The sequence below is a fragment of the Monodelphis domestica genome, chromosome 8 (assembly GCF_027887165.1).
Source record: "Monodelphis domestica isolate mMonDom1 chromosome 8, mMonDom1.pri, whole genome shotgun sequence".
NCBI lineage: Eukaryota > Metazoa > Chordata > Mammalia > Didelphimorphia > Didelphidae > Monodelphis > Monodelphis domestica.
In genome coordinates, this window is record NC_077234.1 from 232,287,319 (window position 1) to 232,313,828 (window position 26,510).

Below are 26,510 nucleotides of genomic sequence, written 5' to 3' on the forward strand. Positions count from 1 at the left end.
TGACTCCAGACATATTCCTCTATCTACTATGCCTCCTCACTGCCCACTCTGGAAGATAAGTACTGTCCTATTATTATCCCCACTTTACAGATGAGGAAACAAAGGTTCAGTGACTTACCCCAGTTCACACAACAAGTAAGTAGGGTAGGAATTGAACTGGGGTTTTCTTGGCTCCAAGCCCAGCACTCCAACCAGTGGGCATCCTAGCTGCATCACCTATTCACACACATTAGCTCCAATCTCTTTCACATGAGAGCTTTGTTCTAATTTACTTCTTCAGTATCCACTCCTCTCTGTCACAAACACACCAAGACTTTGCTTCATTGATTTAGTAATGGCACCAATCTCCATAACAAGCACACATAGGGACCAAATCTCACTATGATAATCACCCCCACCGGGACAATAGTGTGTCTTATACCCAAGAGATTGTTCGTGATTGTAAACAGCTGTACAAATTCGATATCTTTCCCACTTGGCCATCTGCCTTCCCCAAGGATTCTCAATCTTAATAATATGGTGCCCAGAATGATACTTCAATTGAGATCTCCTCAGCATAGACTACAATGGAACTATCACAGTGTCATACAGTGGTAAAGAGAACTGGGTCCAAAGTCAGAGGAACTGGGTTCAAGGTCGGAGTCTGCCAACCAATGTGACCTTAAGCAAGTCTCTGAAACTCTCTGGGCCTTCCTTTGTGCCTAGAAAATGAAGATACTAAATCTATGAAACTATAAAAAAATAAACTCCTGCATTCTGGCCATCATTCTTTTATTAACTCAACCTAAGTTTGCATTATTAGTCTTTTGAATAGCCATATCACACTATAAATTTATATTGCACTTGCTGCTAAAAGCTCTAGGGGCAGCTAGATGGTACTGTGGATAGAGTGCTGAGTTCAAATGTGGCATCATAAACTCACTAAGCTGTGTGACCCTAGGCAAGTTATTCAACCTTGTTTGCCTCAGTTCCTCCTCTGTAAAATGAGCTGGAGAAGGAAATAGCAAACCATACTAGTGTCTCTGCCAAGAAAACCCCAAATGGGCTCACAAAGAGTCAGATACAAATGTAACTAACTAAAGAAGAAATAAAATCTCTTAAGCTTCTTTCTCCATAAACTATAATAGTAACTGATACTGACTTTAAAGCTCTTTTGAAATATTGAAAATTGAAAAAATTGATAGCTTTTGTTTTTACATCACTTTATTTTTCCCACCCCAGATCCATCCATCCCTTATCATAAAGAAGAAAAAATAAAAATTTGGTAAAACTAACCAGTATATTCATCAAATCTAACATTATGTGCTATGTTCCACCTTTAAAAGCTCCCCACCTCTTCAAAGAAGGGATACACATTATCAAATGTCTTCTATGACCAACCCATCATCCTAATTACAGAGTATCACAGTTCAATTGTTACTGTTGTACTTTAAATTTCCTTTGTTGTATTGGTTATGAATATTGTTTTCCTTCTTCTGCTTATTTCCCTTTGTATCAGTTCATATAATTCTTCCCATTATTTCCTCTGTTCTTGATATGAATAATTTCATATGATTCCTTAATATTACATTGTAACTATGAAGTATAATCTATTTAGTCATTCCCCAATAAATGGATATCGACTTTGCTTCTGGTTCTTAACTTCATCAAAAAGTGCTGTTATAAGCTGCGCTCTTTGTGGTGGCCAAAAATTGGAAAACGAGGGGATGCCCTTCGATTGGGGAATGGCTGAACAAATTGTGGTATCTGTTGGTGATGGAATACTATTGTGCTCAAAGGAATAATAAAGTGGAGGAATTCCATGGAGGCTGGAATGACCTCCAGGAAGTGATGCAAAGCGAGAGGAGCAGAACCAGGACAACATTGTACACAGAGACTAATACACTGTGGTACAATCTAATGTAATGGACTTCTCCAATAGTAGCGGTGTAATGTCCCTGAACAAATCTGCAGTGATCTAGGAGAAAAAACACTACCCGTAAGCAGAGGACAAACTGAGGGAGTGGAAACACTGAGGAAAAGCAACTGCCTGACTACAGCGGTTGAGGGGACATGACAGAGGAGAGACTCTAAACGAAACTCTAATGCAAATATTAACAACATGGCAATGGGTTCGAAGCAAGAACACATGTGATACCCAGTGGAATCACACATCGGCTATGGGGGGTGGGGGGGAGGAAAAGAAAATGATCTTTGTCTTTAATGAATAATGCATGGAAATGATCAAATAAAATACTATAAAAATTTTTTAAAAGTACTATTATATTTAGTGAATATTGGACTTTTCATTATGTCTTTGCCTCTGTCATATAAGCCTGGCAATGGGAAATCTGAGTATGGACATTCCAGTCCCTTTCTCAACATGCTTTCAAATGGCTTTTATACAACTTTCATAAGGTTTGTAAAGCACTTTTTATACTTTATGTCCTGAAAACCTATGCCATGAAGTAGGCACTGTCAACATTATTATCTCTATTTTATATAAGAAGAAACTGATACCCAGCATGATAAAGCGGCTTGCCCATTATCAAAAAGACAACAAATGTCAGCAGTAGAATATCAACCAAGGTCTTCCTGGCTCGAAGCCCAACACTCTTTTCTTCCACATCATATTACCTCATACTGAAAAACTACCCTTTCCAAGAATTGATTGTTTGAACCCAAGTGCAGGAGTTCATCTTTGTATCTATTAAATTTCAGCATGTTAAAGTGTGTCCATCATGTTTTTATCTCCTGACTTGGTCATACTATGTATTAACTGTGTCCTCACTTCTTTCAATCTTCAAATGTTGTTAGCTAGTCATCAGTGTCATCATATAAATCATAAATGAAGACTCTGAATAGATTTTCCTCCAGATCAACATCTATTAAACAAGGGTTGCACTGTACAATTATTCAACAAGGAAGATCTACCGAACCAGATTATCATCTAGCCTATTTTTTTCATCTTGATCACAAAGTTATCATGAAATAGGTTGTCAAATACTGTGAAACTTATATTATTTTCTTAATCTAACAGTCTAGCAACCCTACACAGAGGTTTCATGAACCTGAGGTCCCATGAATTTATTGTAGTGGTGGTGGGTTTTTTATTTCATTTTTTATATTATAACTATATTTCAACATGATTGCTTTCCTTTGTAATGCAAACTACAGACTTTATCACTTTGCCAAAGATGACCTAAAAATTTTAAGGACCTTTTACTGTAAGAAAAAGGAAATAGATTAGTTTGACATGACTTGTTCTTTTTTAATGAATATTTTAAACAGTTAACTTTCTTACTTAGAAACAATAACTAGGTATTAATGCCAAGGCAGAAAAATAGTAAGGGCTAGGCAATTGGGATCAAGTGACTTACCAGAGGAAGTGTCTGAGGTCACATTTGAACACAGGATCACCCGTCTCCAAGCCTGACTCTTTTATCTACTGAGCCACCTTGTTGCCCCAATGACTTGTTATTAACATTCTGGTTTCCTTTTTTACATGCTCACAAACCATTGATATCAAAATCCATCCTAGAATTTGCCAGGAACTAGCATTAAATTCACTTGTCACAGTTTTTGGAGCCCCTATTTATCTCTTTTTCGAAGATGAGAAGTTTAGTCTATTCCTCACCCTCTGACATCTCCAGATTTCTCCACAATTACTCAAAGATTACCAATAACATTAGTTCAGCAATCATATTTGCAAGTTCTTTCCATATCTTTGCATGTCATTTATTTGAGTCAGTTTAATTTAGGATCATAGGCTCATAGGATTGCCTCTGATACTAAATCAAACTCCTGAGTTCTTACTGAATTAATTTCGTTATAAATCTTGGCCTTTTATTTCTTCCTCACTGAATGTTTATTCTAGTCCTTTCAGTCTGAGGGACCTTCTTTTCATGCAGAAGACAGAAACAAAATAGAAATTAAATCTTTCTACTTTTTCTTGCTACCTATTAGCATGGCACCCTTCACTTTGTTGCCAAAGGGAACAGGGGGACACCTGAACCTCATCCCATCATTTTGCTATTTTTCTACCAAGCTTCCTGAGCCCTCTTCAGGGCTGCTCATTTACCTTTGGTGTCTACCTCTCATCCAGTTCTCACCTGTGGCTCTACACCCTGTTGAAACCATCTCAGCACACAAGCTAACCCAGGTTGAGGGTCACCAACAGTCCAAAAACCCAATAGTGACTTAGAGGGTAGGTGTGCCCCAAATATGTGAAGACTTCCTCCCTGCCAAATAGGCAGATGAGAACAATTTGTTCCAGTGGCCACAAAAGCAGCCGAAGTAAACTCTATGGAGTGCCTAAAGTTTCGTCAGACATCATAGTCGTCAAGGCAGCACTGCATCGGAGGACCATTGCCAGTCATCGTGACTTTTGTCTCACCACTGGACTTCAACAACTCTGGGAGAGAGAGGGTGGGGCTGATGTGCAATTCTGTGCAATTCTGCCTCCCTCCATAGATACTTTCCTGAGATGTCACTGATCCTCTTCAAAAACAAAGAACAAACAACAACAACCACAATTGGCAAGCCCAAACCTTTAGCTTGCCGATATATTCCTTCAGGTAGGATCGTTACCTTGATTTTCAGAATTCTTTATTCTCACATGGGCAAGAGAAGGACAAAATTTCTTCCTTTAACTGTGGGATTATACTTCCCAGGACTACATACAACAATACTGAGAATTAGATTTCTTTTCTGTATTCTGTTCATGTCTGACTTTTCCTTCAGATCTCCACTCAGCCCTGCCCAAAGCTTTTAAACCACTTTCTCAGTCTTCCAGCAAGATCTTCAGAGTTTTCTCTCCTTTTCCTTTCAGTGACATCAAAAAATTCCCTACTTGTTCTCCTCTTTAATTTATTCCCTCTCTCAATTCAATCCACATCCTAATTCCCATCCCAATCTTTTCAGAGGCATTTGAGATTTTAAGATTGGACTAAGCTCTGTGTAGTGTCTAGAGCTTGGTCTAGGAGGTTTAAATAGTTCACCTTTAGTCTGCTCAGAATGATTTTGGATCTCAAGGATTTGATGTATTTAGGTGGCAAAGTGAATAGCTCAACCAAACATAGAATCAATGAGACGTGAGTTCAAATCTAGCCTCAGATAACTTAGTAGCTGTATCACCTTGGGCAAGTCACTTGTTTGTTTCTTTTAGTTTCCTCATTAATAAAATGGGGATAATAATAGCACTTGCCTCCCAGAAGTGTAAGAATCAAATGAGGTAATCTATGAAATGTACTTTATACATTTTAAAGAGATATATGAGAGAACAGTTAGGTGGTTCCATGAATTCAGAGGCAGAAGGTCCTGGATTCAAATCTGGCCTCAACCACTTCCTAGATATGGAATACTAGACCAGTCACTTACTCCCCATTGTCTAGACTTTACCACTCTTCTGTCTTAGGATCAATACTCAGTACTGATTCTAAGATGGAGGGTAAATGTTTAAAAATGATCTATATAAATGCTAATTATCATTATTATTATTATTATTGATGAAGGAAAGGTGCCTCTTTTTAGATGAATCATGCTCAATGAGTGTTAGGGAGGATGGGCATCTAAGTGAAGATCTTCTGAGATTCTCCCTACATTTAGATAGAGTGAGAGGATTGTTGGCCAGATAGGATGTCATTTTCTCAAATGGGGATAATAATAGTCTGTACCTCCCAGAATTGTCATGAGGATCAAATTAGAAAATATTGATAAAGTGCTTAGCCCTGTGCCTGGTATATAGTAAGAGCTATATTAATGCCAGCTATTATTATTGTCATTGTTGTTATCATGACTATGATTTCAGATTGGCCAGCTGTCTAATGAACATTTCTTATCCTCATGGTAAGAATTTTTTAAAAAATATTTTTATTATTTTTGGAATTTTTTCAGAATCTTTACTTACATTATACTGAACTTTGTTGCAAGTTTTTGCCACTTCTTCCCCCCCCCCCCCAATTCTCTTTTCTCTTTTTGTACACGTTCTTATAAAATATGGCCTCCTCAACAATCCCATTGTGTAACCACGTAGGTTTCTTTTGATAGCTAATTTGGGGATTAGGGATAATATGGCAATCTTCTGAACTCAACAGTCCATCTCCTACCTATGCATATTTTCTTGTCATCCCCAATACCTGGAGCACACTCTGCCCTCACCTCTACCTCTTAGAGTCCTAATCTTTCCTTCAGCATCAACTCAAGTGCCATCTTTTCCATTAAAACCTCTCTGCTTTATCATTAATGTTTTCTTCCTCTTTATACTTCTTTGTATTTACCTATTTGTATATATACTGTATCCACTTCCCTCTTCCCCAACACTGATAGAATAAAGCCCCTTTGAGGTAGAGAAGAATGATTTGATATTTATCTTAATACTCTTAAAACTCTGCATAATTTTTTTCCTAAAGAGAAATTTAAGAAAATGTTGGTGGTATTTTAGTCTTTGAACAAAATTAAATGGACATGTACCAAATCTTATTAAAAATATAAAATATTATAAATAAATAAAAATATACTTAAAATAATAAAATGCAGAATTTATGAGAACAAGTAGAGAAAGAATCAATTCCATTTAAGGTTTTCTTGGCAAAGATAATAGAGTGATTTGCCATTTCCTTTTCTATCTCATTTCACACATAAGGAATCTGAGGTAAAACAGGTGAGGTGACTTACTCAGAGTCACACAGTTAGTAAATGTCTGCAGACAGATTTGAACTCGGGAAAATGAGTCTTCCTGATTTTTGGCCCAGCACCCTATCCATTGTGCAAGATAGCTGTCCCTTAGAGTTTCAGTTTGTTCTTCTGTAATCCTAGAACTAAAATTAACATTCTTCCATTTTATTACCCTGGACCACCCTCCCTTTCAGAGTAGATTAATCCATTTTGCTTTTGAACATCTGATGAAGAAGAATATTCTCTCTATGATCTGTTTCCCAATAAAAGAACAAGCATTTAAATGCAATGATTCATGAAGTAAAAGGAAGCTATAAGATTAGATGATATCATCTAAATTCTAGAGGGTTGGGGGGGGGGGAATAGAGAGGGAACAAAACATGCAGCCAGTTTTCAATTGGCTGTGATTTGGTGGATGGCTGTGAGCTAGGATTTACTCCCCACTGCTGTCCAAGCAGATCCTTGCCACCAACAAAACTGAGCCAAAAGGGTAAAATAGTGAGGAGTGAATACATAAATGTATCCGTACGTGCTTGTCCTATCCTATTCCCAAAACAGAAGTAAATGATAGCCGAATTATCCATTGTTTTTAATTATCTATGCCTCTTTCCCCTCTATTCGAACAACTTCTTCTCAGCTGGCTTTGAATAGGGATAGCATTAGACAATGCCATCATTTTCTCTTCACAGTTTGCCTGATAGGGCTATAATGAGCACAGGGCTTACGCATCCATGCAAACAGACACAGTTTAGAACAGTCACTAAAAAAATCCCGGGAAATATATTCGGTGACACAAAACATACTTTCTGGGATTTTTTTGGTCCACTGGTAAAATAAAACTTTAATAGTTTATGCACATGAGAATAGTGTGTTCTTTAGTGATTTTTACACAAATTCAGCCTGTGATTTAAATTTAGTTCTTTAAATGGGCATGTGCCAAACTTGATATTTTGAAGTAAAATGCAGAACTCATGAGAACAAGTAGACTATTACATCACTAAGAGGTACAGGTTCTGTTCCAAATTAATCTGATAAAAAATGTTCTTTCCCTTCCAGTCTCCCAAGTCAGCATTTATTAGTGCTGCAAAAAAGGCAAGGTTGAAGTCCAATCCTGTTAAAGTGCGTTTCTCAGAGGAGGTCATCATCAATGGCCAGGTTTCGGTGAGTTTAAAATTCTCTTCTTTGTGAGGCAGAGATTTGTTACAGTCATGTGTATTCACTCAAATTTAATCTTTATGACTAAAATAATCGATCACTCATGGTCACTTGGTGATTATACTCTGAGAGAGATCTTTTTTTTTCAGTTGTTTGAGCTTTTTTTAATGACTCCATACTAAATTGTAAACTCCTTGAGAGTTGGGGGTCAGATCTGCTTCCCCCAACACTGACAGAAAGCCATATATACATATATATATATATGTAAGTAGGTGTCCAAAAAAGTATGATGGCAGTAGTTACTAACTAGGTCAAATTTAATCAAAATGATTCGGAGTATTTTGTATCAATTCTCATAGTCTAAGATATACTCTACAAATCACTAAACTAGAAATAAAAGAGAATACATAAATTCTTCATTCATGTTTTTGAACTTGTATCAAACATGCCAGTACTAATTAAATACATGCATACATACATGTGCATCGCTCTTCATCCTTTTGACTATTGAATTCTATCCATTCTTTCAATCCAGCTCACTGGCCACTTCCAACCCAATTCCCCAGTTAGCAATGACTTTCCCTGCTCTCTCCACCCCTCACATTGACCTTTGTCTTGTATATCCCTTAAGGTATTTACTAGATGATATTTTGTATAAAGTTAAATCCATATGGATCCTATCTCTCTCTTAGATGAGAAACTACAAGAGGACAGAGAGATAACTTAGGAGGTGATGTTGTACAGAGTGTTAAATTACAGGACAGGAAGACCTGGGTCCTTACGTTACCTGTCACTTATAGGTCCCATGACTATCAGCAAATCACTTTATCTCTTTGAATTTCAGTTAGTTCAGTAGTTTTTCAGGCATGTCCAACTCTCCATGACCCCATTTGAGATTTTCTTGGCAGAGATCAAGAGTGGTTTGTGGGGCAGCTAAGCGGCACAGTAGATAGAAATCCAGGCTTACTTAGATATGAGAGGTCCTGGGTTCAAATTTGATCTCAGGCATTTCCTAGTTATGTGACCCTTCAGGGAAAATCCCTGAACCTCAGTTGCCTAGCTCTTATGTTCTTCTGCCTTGGAAGCAATGTTTGTTATTGATTTCAAGACCGAAGATAATGTTTGTTTTTTTCTTCTAAAGAGTGATTTGTCATTTCCTTCTCCAACTTAATTTACAAATGAAGAAAGTAAGGCAAACAGAGTAAAGTGATCCAGGGCCACACAGTTAGGAAGTGTCAGAGAGTCTTCCCAATTCTAGGCATAGCTCTCTATCCACTGTGCCACCTAGCTGCCACTACAGTTTCAACTTACCTATAAAATAGGGTTAATAAGAGTAAAAACCTACATCTTAGAGTTGTCATGAGGTCCAACTGTTAAACATGCAAGCTTTAAAATACTATAGGAATGTCAGTTATTATTATCACTTAAATTATCATGGGGCTATTGATTTAAATCTGGAAGGAATCTTAGAGATCATCTATAATCTTGTATGAGCATCTAGGTGACACAGTAGATAGAATGTTGGGCCTAAAGTTAGGAAGACTCATCATCCTGAGTTCAAATCTGGCCTCAGACACACTAGCTGTGTGGCCTTAAGTGAGTCACTTAACCCTTTTTTCCTCAGTTCCTCAACTGTAAAATAAGCTAAAAATGGCAAATTCCCAGCAAAAAAAAAAAATTGGAAATGAGAAAGAAGTGGTAAAACCACTCTAGTATCTTGGCTAAATTTCAATTACTATCTATCTGAGGCAGTATTTGAACCTAGGTCATCTTGACTCCCAAGTCCATGCTGAAAGGTTGTGCCTTGGCCAACATCATAGCCATAGTAAGTGATAAAGTCAGGATTTTAACTTAGATCAATTGATTCCAAGTATATCACCCGGTGGCCAACCTTTGGTGATGAACTTTTCTAAACTTGGCTAGACTGTTCTTCAAATGGTAGGCTTGGTTGTTGTTGTTTTTTCCCCCATGTCCAGACTGAACTCAATCTAACATGGTAGGACCATCCAGAAATTGTGAGGAAGGCAAAGCCTTTACTACTTTAGGGCTACCACTACCATACAGCCAGGCAGTATGGGCATCTACTTCAGTGGAGAATTTGTTCCTTACCATTTACAGAACAGTCTTTATATTTATCAGACCACAAAGTAGACAGATTCTATGTTTACCGAAGTCCCCTCTCCATCCACCTCAAGCTAGTCTCTTATCCTTAGCTTGTCTCCTCCCCTATCTATCTCCCAAAGTACCCAAGGTATCATCCTATTAGCCAAATACCCTACTACAATGAGTTTTAACTTTCTTGGTATTATGAAAACCTCTTGGCAGTCTTCCCTCCTGGGCTTCATTCCTTCTAAAACAAAACAGAAGAAGCAGATCTATTGCCTTTGCCCAAGATAGCATAGCCTGATGCTCAACAGGCAAGCATGGTGGTTACAGTTATCTACAATTACTGTGAAATGCGAAAAATCCACCATGGCCTTCACTTTTGCTTTTTTCACTTTTATTTTTTCTTTAAGTTTTTTGGGGGGGGGTTGGGGGGCATGCTGTGGAGCTCCAACCAGTGAGGCAGGAGCAGGGAGAGAGAGAGCAGATATATAGGGGTTAGCAGGTATTTACTTATATCCAGTTTCAGCTATCCTCAATAGGGCTTGGAGGATATAGCCCATTGATTCAGAGACCCTACTGTATCTTGCACATCTAAACAGAAGAAATTATTCCAGAAACTGTTCTGACAGACAGTTTCAGACAGTTCTAGGAAATAACAAGATTTACTGGAGATGGTTCTTTCCCTGAGACCCAGAGACCCAGGGCCAGCTGCTGATTGCTTTCAGCAGTCCCAAGTATTTTTCCCCTTAAAACTATGGAATTAATGTCATGGGAGGAAGGTAGACCATCTCTGTGATCCAGCCTCCTTCTATTTAAATATAAGCTAGTTTACCCAGATTCATTGGTACTTGGCTCCAAGCCCATAAAATCCAGTCAGCATTCAGTCCATCAGATTTGTAAGTGAAGAACACAGTTCAATATAGTGATTCACTGAGCTCTTTCAAGTGTAGCTTATTTATATTTTGTCCTTTTCTGCTCCTCTCAAATGTCAATATTTCCACTCAAAGAGAGAGAATTTAAAAGGGTAAATTTCTGTAGTTCACAACTTGGCATATATCACACCCGGGTGTCATTTTCTATGTTCTTTCTAAACATGAAATGTTGATTGGGGACTTCAGAGAATCCTAGACATGGGTCTGGAAGGAACCTTTGAAGTTATTTAGTCAAACTCCCTTATTTTACAGTCAAAGAAATTGAGACCTGGGAAGGTACAGTAACTTACACAAAGTCACAGAGGGAAGAGCCAAGATTTGAAACGATCCTTTGAATGCAAATCCATCACTCTTCACCGTACCATGTTGCCATCAACATGTGTTTAGCAGCCAGAATGAACAATAGATAGAAGGTTGAACCTGTAATCAGAAAGCTCTGAAGATTCAAACATTTTTTAACTGTTCAGCCCCAGACAAAGTTTTAATTTCTGTCTGCCTGCTTCAATTTCCCCATCAGTAAAATGGGGATATTTACAGCATACTCTTGACAAGGTGTTGGGAGGATAAAATGTAATATTTATAAAATGCTTCATAAACCTGAAAGTTCTATATGAATGCTAGTTAATATATCATGATGTATAACAATGTTATACAGAAACTGAACAAACCAGCCACTTTCCTATGCTTTTCATTCCTTCGGTATGTTCAAAGAATATCCTATATTAGTGTTTTTAAAGGCAGAAAATAATATTTTAATACTGCTGTTTAGAAAGACTAAGATAGTAAAGACGAAATAGTGATATGTATTGGACTTCATTTTGTCAAAAATAGCCTCAGTTCCTTTTCACTGTTAAACTAAATGCGTTTGACGCTAAGTATCCTCACTTAAAACCAAAGCAATTATATTTGTATAATTCAAATTTTATAATAATTCATCCAGGCCTCAAAATAGGGTAGTGAATTTTGTCCTAGAATAAATTCCTTTGTTTCTAACAGACCATTCATTTATGACTTGAGACCTGGAATTTCTGCTAAAACTAAACCTTTTCCTTAGGTTTTCTTGGTGGGTTACAGGATCCTCAAACCTTTAATCTTGGTCATTCTGTTAAATCGTAAAGACTCCAGTTCCCACTGCAAGCAAACGTTTTTGGTCTAAGGAAAGAGAATTGTCTCAAAAGGTGGGCTAAGAAATATAGCATTCTCCAAGCCTGAGACAAGAAAAAATTCACAGACTGATTGCCTGATATTTGAGGTACCCAGATCTCAAAATAATGCCCAGGGGCAGCTAGGTAGCACAGTGGATAGAGCACCAGGTTTGGAGTCAGTGGGACCATGTTCAAATGTGGCTTCAAACACTTCCTAGCTATGTCACTTAACCCTGACTGCCTGGCCCTTTTGTCTTAGAACTGATACTAAGACAATTTAAGGGGCTTAAAAACAAGTTCAAAAGAGTACCCAGATTTTAGCTACAGATATGTAAGATTTCCTGTGTGGGAAAACTTGTGTGACACCCCCCTCTTAATACTCTCTCCACCTAGAATGGAACTGATAAGAAACCCAGAGACCCCAGACCACTGTAGTAGCACTTCTCTCTCTCTTAACTATTCAGTTACTCCCTGCCCACAAAATTATCAGAGTTGGTCAATGGAACAACTGTAATCATTATATTGCTCTTCTCTATTTAAATATGTTGTATGTTGTTTAAATGTCAGTTCAGAGGTCACTCACAAGTGACATCTCCATGGCAAGCACAATCACAGGAAAACTATCCCAAGCTTAGATGGAAATGAGGTTCATGTTGATCAGTTATAATCCTAGCCTGGAAAGAATAATGGTGTCTTATCCTGTGATAGCATCTGTACCAGCTTGCTTCCCACTCACTACAGCTCAGCTGCATTGCCTTCCCTGCTGAGCTAACAGCAGGGATGACCAGAATACAATAGTTTATAGTTTGGGCTTTGTCAAATGACTGCCCATAGTAAAATTGTGGGGTTTTATTCATTGTGCTGCTTTTACTGTGGAACAACTGTTTAATTACTCAGAATGGAAAGATCCTAATTTGCCTGACTTGATCCTTTCCATAGGAAACAGTTAAGGACAATTCACTTCTTTTCATGCCAAATGTCCTGAAGGTATACTTGGAAAATGGGCAAACCAAGTCATTCCGTTTTGACTGCAGTACTTCAATAAAGGTAAGCCCACTTGTCACAAGCTCATGCATCAGAAGACAAGGTTTTGATAGTAAATATTTCCTTAAGGTACCTCACTTTTGTCTGTTTCTTAGTTGCCTGCTTTGTGTCAAATGGGAGTGCTTATAAAACTGCTGAGGTTTTGCTTGGGTTTTGTGCCTTAAAAAAATCATGTAGTATTGGTGAAGCAAAAATAAGGGCAGTATTCTTCATGCAATTTCAGATTAATTAAAATTATCTACACGGCACAAAGATTACTTGGTATACTGCCAAACACCAGCATGATTTGTCAGCAAAGTCAAAAGCCAAGAAGATTAAGATGTTGCCTTCTAATAGAATATCAACTATCTTGTCAACCAGTAAAATTAAGGAGTAAAGAGCTCTGGTGATAGCTTTCTTCTTCTGTACACATGGTTTAATTTTCATTTCTTAAAATCTATTCCATGAAACTCGTAGATAAATCCAGAATAGGGTTTATCTTGGGCTAAGGAATTACAGTAAATTTAAATAGCATATTTGTAAGAGGCAACATGGAGTAATGGGAGAGAGGATTGACCTTAGAGTCAAAAAGACCTGGGTTTAAGATGTTCTTTTTAATAGCTGTGTGACCCTGGGCAAGTCACTTAATCCCAATTGCCTAGCTATTACTGTTCTGCCTTGCAATTGATACTTAGTATATATTCTAAGACAGAAGGTAAGGGTTTCTTAAATAAAAAATTTTTTAAGATGCTCCTATTACACATATTAGCTATGTGTCCATGAATAAATCGTCTTCGGTGCCACAGACAACTTTGTAGAGTTGTAAATAAGCTAATAATAATAACCATTGAAGTTTATATAGCACTTTAAAAAATAAAAATAAATTATAACTCAAAAAAAGGGGAGGGGGGACAGGGCCAGGTTGGTGGCTTGAATGCTGGGCCTGGAGTCAAGAATACTCATATTCCTGATTTCAAATATGGCCTCAGATACTTACTAGCTGTGTGAACCTGGGCAAGTCATTAACCCTGTTGACCTCAGTTTCCTCATCTGTAAAATGAGCTGGACAAAGAAGCCACCAAGTCCAATATCTTTTTGAAGAAAACCCCAAAGGGGATCACAAAGAGTCTGATATAACCAAAACAACTGAACATCAACAAATGATTACAATGTGCTTTGCATATATCCCATTTGATCTTCACAAAAACCCTCTGTGGTAGATACTACTACTTTCTCCATTTTACAGACAAAGAAACTAAGGATAAGAGAGTGACGAGTGACTTGCCCAAGAATACACAGTCAATAAGTGTCTTGACCAGGATTCAAACTCAGGTCGCAATGATTTCCTGTCCAATGCTTTCTACACTGAATCACCTAGCTGTCTCACAACTATAGTTACAAATAAGTTGCCAAACTGCATCTATGGAAGTTGTTCTTGCTCCAAGAGTACCCCACACTAACAAAGTCAGCTATACACATATACTTGTATAAAACATTTTACAGAAAGCTTTCACATATATTATCTTATAGGATCAGATCTCCTATAATTTGTCATTAAATCATTTAAATCATCTAGAAGTGAAAGGGACCTCAAAAGTCATCTAGTACAACCCCTACATTTCATAGATGGGAAAACTGAGACCAAAGGAGATTAAGTGATTTGCCCAAGATCAGAGGTGAGATTTTGATCCTTGATCCAAGATTCCCTCTCTTCCCAATTGGATGCCATGTTCTCCCTTTTCATTCTCCATTTGACAGCTAAGAGAACTGAGGTTGAAAGAAGCTAGATCCTTTTGTTATGGGGTACTAAAGTTGAACCCCTGGGGTTCAGGAAGGATACCTTTTGCAAGAATGCAAGACTCCAAAACTTAGCTTAAAAATAAAAAGAGAAATTTATTAATTTAGAAAGTAATGTTGAGAATGACCAGGAGGATAGCAAGGTGGAACAGCAAGATGGGGATCCATTCCTTGGGAGGGCAGCACGGATAGAAAAGCTGTCCCCCAAATGACATCAATTCTGGGGATTTTATACTCTTTACAACAGTGTAGACACAATGCTGTGTCATAGTGACTCTAGAGTGGTAAACACTCAGGCATTCAGTGGGGAGTTTGGCCATCTTACCAGGTCTGCCTGAAGACCTAGGGGTGACCCTACTAGTTTAGGGGACAGATGGATGTCTGAGATACAGTCTGATGATATCGAGGTGTAGCCTGGAGGTGCATCTCTCTGTCCATCTCAAATCTAAAGGACAATCCAAGGAGGATGATCCTCTCAGGGTCTTATAGGAGTTATCAGATGTTTTGGGTTAGGAGTCACAAGGATGTAAGGAAGCAAAGGAATTTCCCTGACAATAGTTTGCCTGAGTTTCTGGGGGTACACTGCCCATGCCACTTTTTCCAAGTTCAAAAAGCTAATCAGTAGCAGAACTGAAGCTAGCTCTCAGCTCTTCTGACATCTGGTGCACTACCCACCTTTCAAGTAAACTTTAAAAATTACTTATTTGTGTCAAAGTCACAAGTGACTTTTGCGACCTTTCATAGTGTGTCAAAGCAAACAATGCTTTCTCATGTGCACTCAGAAGAAAGGCATTGAACTCTGTGTTCTCCTTTTTATTGAACAAAAATGTTTTTGGATTTTGATTACTCCCTAATGCTCCATCAGCTCTGAGCAGGTTTTCTTCATCTGGAACCATAAAAAGGATTTCAGGATAATAATAAAAAAAAAGTACCAGGTGATAAGCTGAAAGCACTAGGAAGAAAAAGACCTGCATCTATTTTTTAATTCTATGAAGAGTTGGGTTGTTCCTCCTGTCACCTGCAACAACACACACACACACACACACACACACACACACACACACACACACACACACATCTGTTCTTGTTTTGTGCGAATAACTTACTTGAAATACAATGCAAATTGTTGAATTAATAATTGTGGACATGGCATAAGGAACCATTTTATAAAACCACTATCCACATTTGCATTGTCTATTATCTCTCTGTTTGCAAATGGCTTACTTTAAATTGCCATTAAGCATCTGGTAATTTAGCAGGTATTAGAGCTGACAGGAGAGATTGATGTCATTAGTTTTTACTTCTTGAATCTGCTCAAAAGAAACATTTACACACTTTATGGGGGATTATTAATTTGTAACAGGTTCTAAATGAAGAGTCCTTCTTTCCTCCTGCCAACTTCCTAGACATTGGCAGAGAACGGTTAAAATATGAGAATTGCTTTGCAAACAATCAGTGTCTTCCACCAGACTATGGCTCCTTTTCAAAGCACTTGGTTTTGTTCTATACATCGAGCTTAAGCAGAAATTTCCCCCTCTTTGGGGATTTCAATATATTTCCCCTAAGCAGTAAGTTCCATGAACACAGGAAATACATCTTTAACTAAAATTCATATCTCTCCCCCTTCCTCACCCCATGCCCTGTGTACTAAGGTTTTCCCATAATAAATTCTTAACGAATGTTTTCAGGATTGAACTTAGCTGAACTTATTAAAATGGATAGGAAGGCATTAGTGACTTTCTAATATAAATAAATATAAATTTAAAGATGCTTCATTTGTGCATTAGCTTGTATCTTATCTAATAGGAACCCACATGACTTCAGATTATGAATAACTCAGACAATGTTGAATGCTGCAGATGGTTGTGAGGAGGCTGGAGGCAGGGCAAATACTCTAAAAACAGGGTGTTTTTTTTTTCTAAAATAAGTTATAGCATTTATTTTTAAATTGCAATTTAACAGTATCCTGGCGCACAGTAGGGTAGGTGTAAATAGAAATCATGTAGCTTTATTATTTCTCTTACACTCTATAATGAAAGTTTCCCAAGATTCTTCACTCCAGACTCACTATAGGGAATAGCTATTGCTGCTAATTTGCTAATATCATCCCTGGTGGAACAAGATGATATCCTGTAATATGTGCTTTGGCACATACAACTAGAAAAACTAGATTTCATTTTTACCTCTGTGGGCTTTGCGTTCACTTTGGCAGTGGGGGGGGGGGGAATGGTAAAAGAGAGTGGCATGTACCCACTTCTAGAGGAGGTGGATTCCTTGAGCCACTGAGTCCTGAACTGAAGGAAGGAAGGAAGGAAAGAAGGAAGGAAGGAAGGAAGGAAGGAAGGAAGGAAGGAAGGAAACAAGGAAGGAAGGAAGCAAGGAAGCAAGGAAGCAAGGAAGCAAGGAAGGGATAGAACATTCACACATTTTTAAACATAGGAGATAATAACTGTTGAAATTAACTATAAGACTCTTCCTCTTAAACCCAGTCTAAGCAAGGGCATTACTGAGAATAATTTGGGGCTCCACATTTAAAGGGCTATGAAGAAATTGGACAAAAGGAAAGCAACCAAATGAGTCAAGGGATTAGATAATGAAACCTCTGAGGAAATGTTAAAAATCTGAGTAGGATTTCTCTTGAAGGAGTGAAGATTAAGGAGTAACACAATAGTTTTCAGGTACATAAAAGAGTAATGGAAAGAGAATTATAAACTACTATAAAAAAAAAGAATATATAAGGAAGTACCCATAACAGGAAGTGTTGTTAGACCCTGGAATAGGTGTGTGTTTATTGAATCCCTTTCATGGGAGATTTTTAAGAATACCAAAGTGTTTCAGAGCTGGTTTAAGTATATTCCTCCTTGGGCCAGACTAGAAAGTCTATTATAATCCTTTCTGGTGATATGATTCATGTCGGTAATCCTCAGTCCCACATCTAGAAAGATGTGTTCTTGTAACCTCACTATTCCTCGATATTATAAAAGGCCCTGTGGTATGTTTGGGGAAAGGAAAGGAAAGGCACAGGTCTCTTGTTCCCATCACTTCCATCTCTTGTTAAGATTAAGAAGTATTGCCAGCATCAAATCCCAGATTCATCTAAATAGAATAAAGAAATCTACAGCCTAAATTAGAAAAGCTTTTAGGTCACACTACACTCATTGTGAGCTACCATAATTGTGATCATGTCTTTTAACTGTTTTCTTAATAAGGATGTCATCTTAACTCTTCAAGAAAAACTTTCCATCAAGTGTATCGAGCACTTTTCCCTGATGCTGGAGCAGAGGATGGAAGGAGCTGTAACCAGACTTCTCTTGCTACATGAACAGGAGACTCTTACTCAGGTCTGTGAAATAATACACTCAAGTAACCATTAGTCATTAGTGATTTACATAGGGATTGGCCAGTTTCTGCATTATCCATCTCTCAGATGATTTAAATTAATTAGCTGTCCAACACACTGAATGAAACACCAATTACTGATCTCCATAAGTGATTATCCACTTCAGAATGTTTCCTTTTTAGTCAAATTTCCATAGACTGTCCATTTGTCTAATAAACAATTGTTTTCATAGGCTCCTGTGACTACTCATTGGTAATATGTCTCTGAAAAGGCTTTATTTATGCTGTGTTTACCTGCCTGGAAAATTGCTCTTTTGGGGTCTTTAAAAAAAAAAGAGGTTTCTGATGTTATTTAAATGAGGCTATGATCATGTCTAATGATGTTCCATTCTATGTACCCACCTAAGAATATTTTTGAAAACCTAAAATTCCTGCCTCAGTTCTGCCCACTCTGCATATGTGAGGCTGCCATGAGCCCCAGCTGCTTATTGCCAACATGGCATCGCCATCTGTTTGCTGATAAGACAAATAGTCCTGTTACCTGCTCCATTCGACCAGAAAGTCTTGTATTCGCTACTTTTCAGTGAGGACACCTGGGAGGGTTCCAGGGTGGAAAGTGAACAGAGCCACTAGTTAGTGGTAGCTCTTGGGCATAGGGTCAATTTGGGCAACTGTGAGTTGGAAGAAAAACGGGATAGAGATGATACAAAGACAAGGTCTTTATCCATATTGCCTGAGCTGTTGTTGATGTCCAATGATTAGAAGCTGGCATTCATCAAACTGCCACAGATCATTCCCCCTATGATCTCTGCTCCATTGGAAGCAACCAAAGATAACACAATGGCTCTGTTAGGTATTGCTATTTAGATTGATCCGAATAATCATAGGCTTTTCACATTTATAGGCTATCCTCAAAGCCTGCATATAGATATAGACGTACCCCCAAATACATTAAATCCCTCTCACCGTTCTCTTACCCTTGGAAACAAATGCATCTCTTTATGCTTCAGCAATAGTGAATAAGCAGTGATTGACTAAATCCCCCATGTGAAATGTCAGCCGCTACAGTGTGAGACTAATAAAACCAGCACTCTGTTGAATATAAAACTGTCTCTCAACCACTTGATGTCTCTCACTGATACCTTCGGAACCAGCTAGCTCATAACCTATAAAGGAAATCTTTATGCTAATTTAGGTAAGCAAAGGATTTTGTGAAATCATTTCTAAAACTAGGTGGCCCTAATTTTTTTTTTTTACTGTAGCAATGTGTGTCCAGTGTTTATATTTTTGCATCTGAAATGATCAAATGAAAGAGAAAGTCACTAATGTCTTCCTGCCTGAGAAAGGTCTTTTGGATCCAGAGCCATATTATAGTTGTTACTTTGGGGCATATTTCCTCTAAAAATATTTTTTAAACATATTTAGCACACTTTTGTGCTTTGAAATGAATACATGTGAAAGGTCATATTCAAAATATTTTGCAGTGTGATAATAAGGGGGGACTATCTAGAAGAAACAGTGACCTTAGAATACTAGAGCTAGGAGGAAACTTAGAGATTTTTTAATTCAACTCCTTCATTCTACAGGGCAGCTAGGGGCACAGTAGATAGAAGACTGGGCCTGGAATCAGGAAGATCTGAGCTCAAATCTAGCTTCAGATCTTTAGTAACTGTGTGACTCTGTGCAAGTCACTTAACCCCATTTGCCTTAGTTTCCTCATTTGTAAAATGAACTTGGAAAAGGAAATGGCAAACCACTCCAGTATCTTTGCCAAGAAAACTCCAAGTTGGGTCATAAAGAGTTGGACATTATTGAATAATAACCTCATTGTACAGATAAGGAAACTCTAAAGAGTGACTTATCTACATAACAAATGTGAGAGTCAGGAGTTGAACTCAGGTCTTCTGATTTAAAATCCAGGCTTTTTTCCACTGAATGACATGTAGCACCACATTATAATTTGTCAAATAACATAAAATCTTTTCCAAACACTTGAGTTTGATGAAAGTCCCCAAAGGGAGTCTTAAGTAACTAATAATTAATACGCCCTGATTTAATATCAATCTGACATTTAAACAATTAAAACAGTTTAATATTCATTCATGTCTTATCAAGTGTGTTATTTTCCATGAAAAAGTACTTTTAGTCAGACATTCATTTTATTACTGTTACCATCTTCTAGTGAATTCAAAACAATGGTCAAAATATACTAATTAATTTCCAAAATCTAATCCTTATCATCTTTGTAAAGTGGGGTAGGTGGGGCGGGGGGGGGGGACATTATAATTACTCCAATTTCTCTTATCAGCAATTTATTCTATGACAATGATTAGAAAAGTTCTTTAAGGAAACTTTCCTTGATCAGTCCTTTTTTTCTGCCCCTTCTGAAAAAGAAAATAAGAAGAAGGAGTCACAATGAGACTGGCAATTCAAAAACGAAAGATCTCAGTCACAGAAATGATTGACCATAGGGCCAACAAGTCAGTGATGGAATTAGCTTATTCTGGGCAAGACAAAAGCATATGATTTATGGTTTTAGCATCATGAAAAGGTCAGAAGTGAATATGGACTTTACTAGCTCAAGAGATGGTAAAGGCTTAAAAGCAAACAAAAAAAGGGAGGGCAAGCTCAGTTTGTGGATGATAATTGTAACTGGTAAGGAGGGGAAGCTAGGGATGCTGTGGATATATCCCAGACCTTTTCAGATTGATGTCACAAAGGGCAAATAGGATTTTTGAAAAAATGGCCCTTCATGCCATAGACAGAGAAAGAATAAGGGATGGAAGCATCATTGTTTTGACCCAGCATTAAATTTCTTTTTATCTCTTATGAACCCCAATGTAATATTCCACTTTTAGATAAATTCTTCCCAGGGGGGTAGGTAGGTGGCTCAGTGGACTAAGAGCCAGGCCTAGAGATGGAAGGTCCTGGGTTCTAATCTAGCCTCAAACCCTTCCTAGTTGTGTGACCCTGGGCAAGTCATTTAACACCAATTGCCTAGCCCTTATTACTCTTCTGCCTTGGTACCAATACTAAGTATCAATTTTAAGATAGAAGGTAAGAAGTTGTTTTATTTTAATAATTTAAAAAAAAAACATATTCTCCTTTGAACCACTTAGACCTTCTACCATCTCAACTAGTTGGATCTCAAAGAGTATGAAATAAAAGAGACAGGAAACTAGGGAGAAAGGGGGAGTTAAAGGAGGAAAGGGAAAGACAAAAGGAACAGTTATGAGTTTTTTAAAGTTTACAGATTTTAAGAAATAAAAATAATTGATCATAATAATTTTGCAGATTGGGAAATATTTGCCAATAACAAGCATTTGGTAAAAATGGAACCAAATCATTCTGCCCTTTGTTTTTAACTTGAATTTTATTTTATTTTGTTTCATTAAGGTCTGAAATTTGTTGGTTTCATGAATAACAAACAAGTTAGCAAAGTATTTTTGTCTTTTAGTTGGTTTTCAAGATCTTTTAAATCATTTGGAAAATTAAATTTTTTCACATGACCTCAAGTCATAGAACTTGGAACTCATTAAAAAGTATCAACCTTCAGTTTTGATGTAGGTACCAAATCCTCCAAAAAGCCTAGCTTTCTTTTAAGTATGTGTCCTTCCCCTTAGATAAAGATGCCAATAACTAGTGGGTCTGGAGGAATATACTTGAATCTCTTCCAAAGTGTATAAGTAAAGGCTCAGGAAGGATACTCAGTCGTGAAGTGAATTCTTAAAAGAAAATGAGAGTAGGGATTTCAAAGTGTGAGTAACTAGCACAATAATGTTCTTGAATAAACTTCAAATACTGACTACTTTATTCTTCTCAGGAATTGTTTTAATGTCATCCTTTTGGCTGCCAGCACTGAAAGATTTTTTGTGTTATGGATTCGCTGTCTTAGGTGACCCAGAGACCCAGCTCCCATAAGATGAGATGTCTTTTCCGAATCAGCTTTGTCCCAAAAGATCCCATTGACCTTCTGAGAAGAGATCCAGTTGCTTTTGAGTACCTATATGTGCAGGTATGTGAAAAATATAACCAGTTTGTTATTCTAATGCCATACATGTATTTCTTTTATGTTTTCACTGAAAACTTCCCTTTTTTCTTTTACCACATACAACCTCAAATGTGGTTACTCAATAAATTCAATAAACATTTATTAAGCACTAACCACTGGGGATGCAATCAAGAAAGATTGCTCCTGCCTTCAACAAGCTTACAATCTAATTGGGGGGAGGGGATGGACAAAACACAATAGGAAGGTTGGAATTGGACATGGAAGAGGAAGCAACCCATCTTGTTCTGTGGAATTCAAACCAAACAGAACTGGAAATGAAGAGTGGAGAGTTAGCTGGAGAGTCCAGGGTCTGTCTCTGGGAAAGCTTTGGGGGAGTTAATGCTCTATCCCTCAATTTTCCAACCAAAAGGGAGATGAGGGTGAGGCAGGTGAGGAGATGCAGGAATTCACTGACCCATATATAAGGATCCCTATCAGTGTACATTGACTTATAAAACCACGTATTAACATTATCTGTGTTTTATGGTAAAAATACTTCCCAAAAATATTTCCCAATGTTATTTTAATCTGGTTTGGGCACACTCAGGAATATGGCAGGCCAGGCGCACCACCACCAGATTACAGTGGTCATTCAAGAATAATTTTAGGATCATAAAATTGAAATCTGGAAAGGAAAGTTTGCCTTCATTTTGCAGATCAAGAAACTGAGGCCCAGAGAGCTTTAGAGACTTGCCCAAGGTCACATTGGTGCTAAGTAGGAGAGCTAGAATTTAAATCAAGGTCCTCTGACTCCAAATCTGGAACTTTTTTTCATTGTGCCATGAAATGCCAATCACTGACAGCAATAGTTTTCCTACAGCTAGGCCATCTCTAGGCTGGGTATGCTGTTCAGAAGGTTTCAATAAAGAATAAAATGAGATCTGGAGTAAGGAGACTTGGGTTCAAATTTGACCTCAAACATTTCTTAGCTTTGTGACTGTGGGCAAGTCACTTAATCCCCATTGTGTAGTCCTTATTACTCTTCTGCCTTAGAGCTAACATTTAATCTTGTTTCTAAGACAGAAATTTGGGGAAGGGAATGGAAAGGAAGGGGAAGGGGAAGGGGAAGGGAGGAAGGGAGGAAGAAAGGAAGGAAGGAAGGAAGAGGGGAAAGAGAAAGGAGAAAGGAAGAGAGAAGGAGGAAGGGAGGGAGGGAAGAAGGGAGGAAGGAAGAAAGAAAAAAACAGGAAGGAAGGAAGGAAGGAAGGAAGGAAGGAAGGAAGGAAGGAAGGAAGGAAGGAAGGAAGGAAGGAAGGAAGGAAGGAAGGAAGGAAGGAAGCCAGGAAGCCAGGAAGCCAGGAAGCCAGGAAGCCAGGAAGCCAGGAAAAGCCAGGAAGGAAGGAAGGAAGGAAGGAAGGAAGGAAGGAAGGAAGGAAGGAAGGAAGGAAGGAAGGAAGGAAGGAAGGAAGGAAGGAAGGAAGGAAGCAAGGAAGGAAGGAAGGAAGGAAGCAAGGAAGGAAGCCAGGAAGCCAGGAAGCCAGGAAGCCAGGAAGGAAGCCAGGAAGCCAGGAAAGAAGGAAGGAAGGAAGGAAGGAAGGAAGGAAGGAAGGAAGGAAGGAAGGAAGGAAGGAAGGAAGGAAGGAAGGAAGGAAGGAAGGAAGGAAGGAAGGAAGGAAGGAAGGAAGGAAGGAAGGAAGGAAGGAAGGAAGCCAGGAAGGAAGGAAGGAAGGAAGGAAGCCAGGAAGGAAGGAAGGAAGGAAGGAAGGGAGGAAGGGAGGAAGGGAGGAAGCCAGGAAGGAAGGAAGGAAGGAAGGAAGGAAGGAAGGAAGGAAGGAAGGAAGGAAGGAAGGAAGGAAGGAAGCCAGGAAGCCAGGAAGCCAGGAAGCCAGGAAGCCAGGAAGCCAGGAAGCCAGGAAGCCAGGAAGCCAGGAAGGAAGGAAGGAAGGAAGGAAGGAAGGAAGGAAGCCAGGAGGGAAGGAATTCTTTTTCAGGAAAGAATTTACATTCTTCTGCGCCAATTGTCCATTATATATCCTTTGAAAGTAAAGTTTCATTCAGTTACACAATGGCATAACTGGCTATAAACCCATTCTTGGAGCACATCCTCATCAACTCTTCTTCTTGGCTTTCCTGTATCTCTTCAAAAGTCTCACCCAAAATCCCACCTTCTACACAAAGTCTTTCCAAGTCCTACTCATTCTTAGTACCTGTCATCTGAGAATATCCTAATTTATTCCCTATATATCTTGTTTGTACATATTTGCATGTTTTCTCCCCTGTTACACTATAGACTCCTTGAGAGCAAGATCTATTTTTTGTTTTCTTTTGATTTGTTTGTGTTTTGTTTTGTTTGTTTTGTTGTTGTTGTTGTTGTTGTTTTGCTTTCTTTATATCCATAATGCTTAGCACAAATACATGGCAAATAGCAGGTACTTAACAAATGCTAGATGATTGATTGAGTAGCATCCTACTTCTCTGGTTTTTTTCATGCTTGAGGACTTTAAATCATCCAAAATCACTGCCACCCTGAAATTAACCAGAAAAACCTATGGGTGAGAACAAGTGTTGGAATATCAGACAAAAGCTGAAGACTAGAAATTATGGAGTCATCTACCTAAGGAAAGGAGTGCTGTCATTGACTACTGATGATTCTAACTGCCAATACTTCACCAATCAGAAAGGGAGAAATGACAGGGAGTGGGGGGAGAAGAGAGAAAAAAGTGAGTAAACCGTGCAAAGCAATTCTTTATTTACAGTGCGGAAGGAGAAATCTGTTTTTAATACTATGGACCCTGAGTAGTCAAGAAAAAGTTAAATTGTATTCTGGATCTTCAATTTACTAAGGCAGGGAAGTCTTAATAGTATTTTGTTAACATTTCCATTAAAAAAAAAACTTTAGTTCAAATAAAATTTTTGGCAAGTGAAAAGTTGACTTCTGGGTATTTTTCAGTGTCCTTTCTTTTCCAGAATACTTCTTCACTGAACATGCCAGATAACCAGTAATCACCACATAATTAATCCAAGTAGAATATTATTCTCTGCTGTGATTGTCATTTTATTAGACTTTACCCATACTAAAGCATAGACCAGAATCCTAGATTGTCTTAGAGTGGCAACCTTAATTGTAATAATCTAGCGAACAAAGAAGTCTAAGGTATGGTAAGAAACAAAGACCAGGATAACCGAATGCCTGAAGTCTTCCTAATATTCTTATTCTCCACTACTGTCACACATACCTCATTATCCTCTGTGGCTAATCAATAATTTCATAGCTTCTATAGTCCTCAGTCTTCAAGTTTTCTCAACTATCTTCAATATAATAGGCTTTTCTGGTTATTTTTAGGTTGAAAATAAGTTGTTATTGGTGTATATTAGATAGATGATGGACCTTTCTTATGTATCCATAGCTATGTCTAATCTTATAAGCAAAGGCAGCTTTTGTATGTTAGGAGCTAGAGGCAAAGGAATCCTACTTCTTTATTTATAGAAAGTGGTATATGGAAGATAAATAGATATTTATTTATTTTATATAATGATTTACAGATTTATATTTATTTTATGATATGTAATATTTGGGGTTAACTAGATGGGGTAGTAGATAGAGCACTGGGTCTGGAGTTAGGAAATGAATTAGGTCTAAGTTCAAATCTAGCCTCAGACACTTAGCAGCTGACAAAGTCACTTAACCTTGTTTGCCTTAGTTTCCCCATATGTAAAGAGCCAGAGAAGGAAATGGCAAATTACTGTAGTATCTTTGCCAAGAAAACCTCAAATGAGGTCAGAAATGACTGAAACAACAGAAAAACAAGACAATATAATAGTTATTTTATTATATGATATATTTATTTGCCTATTTACATTTATTGTATTCATTTTGGTTTATCTTGATATTTAATATATTTATTACATGATTTATAATAAATTTGTTTACATATTTATTGTATATTTATTTACCTCTTCATAGTTATTATACTTTATATTATTTATTTTATTTTTATTTTATTTATATGTAAACAAATATATTACAAATTGTATAATAAATATAAATATGTAAACAAATCTAAAATATCAAAATAAACATAAAATTATATATGGCAAATAAATATATATCAAATAAATAGTATAAAGTATAATTAAAAATTTGGTTTTCAGAACTTCATCCAGAGAACAGAGGAGCAAACAAAAGCATAATGCATAATTTTGCCAGGAAAAGAAAGAGAGGGAACAATTTAAAGTAGTAGAAGCCCCTAATGAGTACACTAGCCATTAGTTAAATAAACAAACTCTTGGGTAAAAAATGGAAGTATCAGCATAAATACTGTCAACTAATTGCTAGTTCATCTAATTTAATATAAATTTACAGTAAAA

General features: G+C 37.6%; 1 protein-coding gene across 3 annotated transcripts in view; it reads left to right on the forward strand.

Annotated features, from left to right (window-relative positions):
* FRMPD4 (FERM and PDZ domain containing 4) overlaps positions 1-26,510 on the forward strand; it is a 742,306-nt gene that overhangs the window by 709,343 nt on the left and 6,453 nt on the right. For all 3 annotated transcript variants that reach the window (XM_056808256.1, XM_056808255.1, XM_056808257.1), the window contains 4 exons: positions 7,711-7,815; positions 12,932-13,039; positions 18,022-18,153; positions 22,047-22,166. In XM_056808256.1, coding sequence (XP_056664234.1) covers positions 7,711-7,815; positions 12,932-13,039; positions 18,022-18,153; positions 22,047-22,166 — 465 coding nt within the window. The remainder of the gene's footprint in view (positions 1-7,710; positions 7,816-12,931; positions 13,040-18,021; positions 18,154-22,046; positions 22,167-26,510) is intronic.